At 70.9% G+C, this 6273-nt stretch overlaps 1 protein-coding gene across 1 annotated transcript in view; it reads left to right on the top strand.

Moving 5' to 3' along the window:
- The window catches only part of NOS3 (nitric oxide synthase 3), a 12092-nt gene extending 6251 nt beyond the window's left edge, over positions 1–5841 (top strand). Inside the window, exons 13-22 of the mRNA XM_041402389.1 lie at positions 841–1015; positions 1142–1301; positions 1564–1610; positions 1895–2263; positions 2524–2734; positions 2946–3033; positions 4479–4600; positions 4960–5108; positions 5352–5546; positions 5632–5841. Of these exons, the coding sequence (XP_041258323.1) occupies positions 841–1015; positions 1142–1301; positions 1564–1610; positions 1895–2263; positions 2524–2734; positions 2946–3033; positions 4479–4600; positions 4960–5108; positions 5352–5546; positions 5632–5754 (1639 nt within the window). The 3' untranslated portion in view covers positions 5755–5841. The remainder of the gene's footprint in view (positions 1–840; positions 1016–1141; positions 1302–1563; positions 1611–1894; positions 2264–2523; positions 2735–2945; positions 3034–4478; positions 4601–4959; positions 5109–5351; positions 5547–5631) is intronic.
- Positions 5842–6273: the final 432 nt, after the last annotated feature.

Consider the following 6273-nt stretch of genomic DNA (forward strand, 5'->3'; position numbering starts at 1 on the left):
TGGGATGGGCACTGGGATGGGCACTGGGATGGGCACTGGGATGGGCACGGGATGGGCACGGGATGGGCACGGACACAGGGATAGGCATGGCCACGGGGATGGGCATGGGATGGGCACAGGATGGGCACGGGATGGGCACTGGGATGGGCATGGGATGGGCACGGACACCGGGATGGGCACGGACACAGGGATGGGCACAGGATGGGCACGGGATGGGCACTGGGATGGGCATGGGATGGGCACAGAATGGGCATGGGATGGGCACGGACACAGGGATGGGCACGGACACAGGGATGGGCATGGCCATGGGGATGGGCACGGGATGGGCACAGGATGGGCACGGACACAGGAATGGCACGGACACAGGGATGGGCATGGGATGGGCAAGGGATGGGCACAGGATGGGCACGGGATGGGCACGGGATGGGCACGGACACAGGGATAGGCACAGACACAGGGATGGGCATGGCCACGGGGATGGGCACAGGATGAGCTCCTCGGCCTGGGCACGTCGGGAGTGCTGCAGTACCCGGGCCACAGGGATGGGCACAGCCAGGGATCAGGGATGGGGACGGGCCCCTTGCCTGGGCACGCTGCCCTGCCCCGCACTGGGCTCTCACCGCACCGGCAGCTCCAGCCCCCTGCCCTGCGGATGTGGGTGGGGACAGGAGCTGCCCGAGGGGCCCCCGTGACCCCCCATGGAATGGCCTGATAATGGCCAGGCCCCTCTGACTTTGGGGATCCCCCCAGTGCACCCCCGCCCAGGCCGGTGGTGTTCGGGCTGGGGTCCCGGGCGTACCCCCACACCCCTGGGGACCCCAACCCCCCACTCCCGCCCAGGTTCGCGGTGTTCGGGCTGGGGTCCCGGGCGTACCCCCACTTCTGCGCCTTCGCGCGGGCCGTGGACACGCGGCTGGAGGAGCTGGGCGGGGAGCGGGTGCTGCCCCTGGGCGAGGGCGACGAGCTGTGCGCCCAGGAGGAGTCGTTCCGCACCTGGGCACGCCAGGTGTTCCAGGTACGGGGGCTGGGGGCCCTCAGGAGCCGCCCTGCACCGGGGCGCCCCTGCTCCTCCGGGTACCGGGGCGGGGGGCACCCACAGGCCCCCCCCCGCTTGGCGCCCACCGCCCCCCCGTACCCCCAGGCTGCCTGCGAGACATTCTGCGTGGGGGACGGGGCGGGGGGCGCCGAGGAGCTGTTCGCCCCGCCGCAGGGCTGGAAGCGCCAGAGGCACCGGCTGGTGCCGCAGCCCCAGGCCACCGAGACTCTGGCCGGTACCGACTCCTCCGGGACCCCCAAACCCTGCGGGACCCCCGACTCCCCGTGTCACCCCCGCCTCTCACCGACCCCTGCCCCGTGGCCTCGCCGGGACACCCCACAGCACCCCCCGAGCACCCTGTGGATCCCCTCACACCCCATAGCTCTGTGGGGTCAGCCCCCCAGGGACTCCTCCAGCCCCCTCACGACCTCCCCAAGACCCTTTGGTTCCCCCCAGCCTTCTCCTCACCCCACGACTCCCAGCCCCCCTTCCCCTCCGTGTCCCCCCAAACCCCTGTTTCCTCCCAGCCCCTCCGTGTCCCCTCATCGCCATCCAGTCCCTCCAGTCCCGCTGTGTGCCCCAGCCCTACATGTACCCCTGTGTCCCCTCGTGTCCCACGGTGTCCCCAGACCCCGTGCCCTCCTCACCCCCCGTGTCCCCCAGCCCCTCCGTACCTTCCCGCGCGCCCCATGCCCCCCCCTCCCCCCCGGCCCCCCCCCCCCCCCCCGCCCCTCCCGCTCCAATCCCTCCCAACAGGGGGGTGGTGGAGAAGCCACCGGTACCGGAGGGGGTCCCGCGGGAAGATGGGGAGGGGCTGAGGCTTGGAAAGAGAAAGGGAAAGGTTGGAAAGGGAAGAAGTTGGGGCAGAGGAAGAGAGAGGAAGAGGCTGGGGAAAGGAACGGGAAGGGACTGAGGAAGAGGAAGACAAAGGGGTTAGGACTTGGGGCGGCGGGAGGGGAAGGAAGAAGAGGGGAGGAAGAAGGACAGGAGGAAGGGCCCGGGGAAGGAAACGGGACAGAGCTGAGCGCCACAATCCCCCCATCCGCAGGCGGGTCCAGCCCCGGGCCCCGCTGGGTGCTGCAGTCCCGGCTGCCCCCCTGCACCCTGGCCCAGGCTCTCACCTTCTACCTGGACGTGGCGGCGCCGCCGAGCCCGCAGTTCCTGCAGCTCCTGGGCTCGCTGGCCCGGGACCCCGCCGAGCGGGAGCGGCTCCAGCGCCTGGCGCAGGTGAGGGGGTGGGGGACACCCCCAGAGAGAGGCGGGGATACCGCGGTGCCCACTCCCCCCATCTGGCTGCCACACTGGGCTGCTGGGATGCCAGCTCCCCTGCAGTCGGGACGCTGGGATGCTGATCCTGATTCTGGGGCGCTGATCCGCCGCCTCGTGGGGTACCGGGATGCTGCCCCCCACCCCGGGCTGGTGCCAGGCACCGGGGGTCCCCGGGGGCCGAGTGCGGGGTCCCCGCTGTGGCAGCCGTGTGCCCGCAGGACGCGCGGCTGTACGAGGAGTGGAAGTGGTTCCGGTGCCCGACGCTGCCGGAGGTGCTGGCCGAGTTCCCGTCCGTGGCTCTGCCGGCCGCGCTGCTGCTCTCCCAGCTCCCGCTGCTCCAGCCCCGCTACTACTCCATCAGCTCCGCGCCCGCCGCCCACCCGGGCGAGATCCACCTCACCGTGGCCGTCGTCACCTACCACAGCGAGAGTGAGCGGCGGGACGGGCACGGGCGGTGGGGCACCCCCGGGGCACCCCCGGGGCTCCAGGGCACCTCAGCTCCTCTCCGGGACACCTCCAGTGTCCCCAGAGCGCCTTCAAATCTCCTGCCCGGGCACAGAGAGTGCCCAGCTTCTGCGGGGGGCTCTGCGAGGGGCTGCCTCTCCGCCGCGGCCCCACCGGTCCCCTCTGGTCCCCACAGACGGGCAGGGTCCCCTCCACTACGGCGTCTGCTCCTCGTGGCTGGCGCGGCTGCAGCCGGGGGACACAGTGCCAGCCTTCATCCGGGGGTAAGGGGTCACTGTCCTGCAGCCAGTCCCCTGCCTCCCTCTCTGTCCCCGTGCCTCCATCCCTGTCCCCTGCCTGCCCTCCCTGTCCCCGTGCCTCCATCCCTGTCCCCTGCCTGCCCTCCCTGTCCCCTGCCTGCCATCCCTGTCCCCGTGCCTCCATCCCTGTCCCCTCCCTGTCCCCTGCCTGCCCTCCCTGTCCCCTGCCTGCCATCCCTGTCCCCGTGCCTCCATCCCTGTCCCCGTGCCTCCATCCCTGTCCCCTCCCTGTCCCCTGCCTGCCCTCCTTGTCCCCTGCCTGCCATCCCTGTCCCCGTGCCTCCATCCCTGTCCCCTCCCTGTCCCCTGCCTGCCCCCTCTCTGTCCCCAGCGAGTTCCGTTTCACGGCCGATGTCCCCGTGTGGCTGGATTACCGCGGCAAGCGCGTCACCATGGAGCAGGTGACAGCGGTGACACGGGTGACAGGGGTGACAGAGGGTGACACGGGTGACGGGGTGACACAGGGTGACAGGGGTGACACGGGGTGACACGGGTGACAGAGGGTGACAGCGGTGACACGGGGTGACACGGGTGACAGGGGTGATGGGTGATGGGGTGACACAGGGTGACACAGGGTGACAGGGGTGACATGGGGTGACACGGGGTGACACGGGTGACAGGGGTGATGGGTGATGGGGTGACACAGGGTGACACAGGGTGACAGGGGTGACACGGGGTGACACGGGTGACAGAGGGTGACAGCGGTGACACGGGGTGACACGGGTGACAGGGGTGATGGGTGATGGGGTGACAGGGGTGACGGTGACACAGAGTGACAGGGGGGACACCCCACTGCCACATCCCCCAGTGCCACTGTGCCCCGATGGCCCCGTGGTGTCCCCTCTCTGTCCCCGCTGTCCCCGTGCCCCAGTGACACTGTCCCCTCCTGTCCCCCCTGTCCCCCCTGTCCCCCCTGTCCCCTCACTGTCCCCTCACTGTCCCCCCCTGTCCCCTCACTGTCCCCTCAGTGTCACTCACTGTCCCCTCAGTGTCACTCAGTGTCCCCTCAGTGTCCCCTCAGTGTCCCCTCCCCTGCCTGCCCTCCCTGTCCCCGTGCCTCCATCCCTGTCCCCTCCCTGTCCCCTGCCTGCCCTCCCTGTCCCCGTGCCTCCATCCCTGTCCCCTCCCTGTCCCCTGCCTGCCCTCCCTGTCCCCGTGCCTCCATCCCTGTCCCCTCCCTGTCCCCTGCCTGCCCTCCCTGTCCCCTGCCTGCCATCCCTGTCCCCGTGCCTCCATCCCTGTCCCTGCCCTCCCTGTCCCCTGCCTGCCATCCCTGCCTGTCCCCCTCAACTGCTCCCCTGCACGTCCCAGCCTACCCCCCACACGCCCAGCCTCCCCCCGCCCCATTTCCCGACCTCCCCAGCCGGGGCTGGTCTGAAGCCCCCCCGGGTGACCCCCGACTGCTGCAGGGCCCCCTCGTTCCGGCTGCCGCCCGCCCCCGACACGCCCTGCATCCTCGTGGGCCCCGGCACCGGCGTGGCGCCCTTCCGCAGCTTCTGGCAGCACCGGCTGCAGCTGCTGCGCGCCGGAGGTGGGACAGGGACACGGGGACACGGGGACACGGGGACACGGGGGGCTGGGGCAGGGTACAGGGCCACGGGAGCCCGGGAGAAGGGGATGGAGAAACAGTGACGTGGGGGTGGGGACGGCGGGACAGGTGGTTGGGAGGATGTGGGGACAGGGACCTGGGGATGGAAGGGATGGGGGTGTGGGGGACATGGGCACAGGAGCATGGTGGCACTGCGATGGAGGACGAGAGACGTGGTGACAGTGACAAAGGGGGTGTGGAGACACGGGGAAGGGGATGGAGACTGGGCACGTGGGGACACGGGGGGCTGCAGGACAGGGGACAGCGGGGCTGTGGGGACACAAGGACACTGTCCCCTGCAGGCGGCCCGCTGGGCCCCATGGTGCTGGTGTTCGGCTGCCGCTCCTCCGCCCTGGACCACATCTACCGCGAGGAGATGGAGCAGGCGCGGCAGCAGGGCGCCCTCAGCCAGGTGCTCACCGCCTTCTCCCGCGAGCCCGGCAGCCCCAAGGTGCGACAGGGACAGCCGTGTGGCACGGGGGGGGACGGAATGGGGACAGCTGGGATGGGCGTGGAGCTGGGGACACGGACAAGGTGAGGGTGGAAACGGAGGGGACGGGTGGCACAGAGCTGGAGGCGAGGGGCTGGGGACACGGACAAGGACAGGGGCAGCACACAGGGGGTCGGGGCGGGGATGGGGAGCCGGGCACAGGGTGGGTGGGCGCAGCACGCCACGGTCCCTGTGTGTCCCCAGACGTACGTGCAGGACGTGCTGCGGGCACAGCTGGCAGCCGAGGTGCACCAGGTGCTCTGCCAGCGCGGGGGCCACATGTACGTGTGCGGGGACGTCACCATGGCCACCGAGGTGCTGCAGACCGTGCAGCACATCCTGGCCCAGGAGGGCGACATGACGCTGGGCCAGGCGGGGGACGTCATCAGCGAGCTGAGGGTAAGGGCTGGCACCCGGGACACCACGGGGACACACGCGTGGCACCGCGGGGGTGGCGGCCCCGGCCCTGACAGCTGTCCCGCAGGACAAGAACCGCTACCACGAGGACATCTTCGGGCTGACGTTCCGCACGCAGGAGGTGGCCCTGCGCATCCGCAGCCAGTCCTTCTCCCTGCAGGAGCGGCGCCCCCCGGGCCCCGCCCGCTGAGCGGGGACACGGCGACAGCGGGGACAGGGGCTCCCCGTGGCTGTGCCCCCCGTCCCGCCACCCCCCAGTAAAGGTTTAGTTTTGATACCCCCGGCCCGACACCTCGGCTCCTGCGGTGGCACTGGGGACACGGGAGGTGGCACAGGGAAGGATGTGTGACACCGCGGGGGGGCACCTGGCCACGCTCCAGCCACGAGGGGTGGGAAACGGGGGGCACAAGGACACAGCCTGTGGCTCTGAGGGGTGGGAAACGGGGGGCACAAGGACACAGCCTGTGGCTCTGAGGGGTGGGAAACGGGGGGCACAAGGACACAGCCATGGTCCTGTGGCCCCCACCTGTGTGGCTGCAGGTGAGTGCACCCCCTGCCACCACCACCGCTGCCGCCTGCCCAAAACCCCCAGTGTCACCCCAAACTGCCACGGCCCCACCCATGGCATCGTCCCCCGGGACTCCCAGTGTCACCCCAAACTGCCACGGCCCCACCCATGTGCCCCCCCCCCCCGGCGCCCCAGCCAACC

The sequence above is a fragment of the Onychostruthus taczanowskii genome, unplaced genomic scaffold, assembly GCF_017590055.1.
Source record: "Onychostruthus taczanowskii isolate IOZ18803 unplaced genomic scaffold, ASM1759005v1 scaffold198, whole genome shotgun sequence".
In the NCBI taxonomy this organism is placed as follows: Eukaryota; Metazoa; Chordata; class Aves; order Passeriformes; family Passeridae; genus Onychostruthus; species Onychostruthus taczanowskii.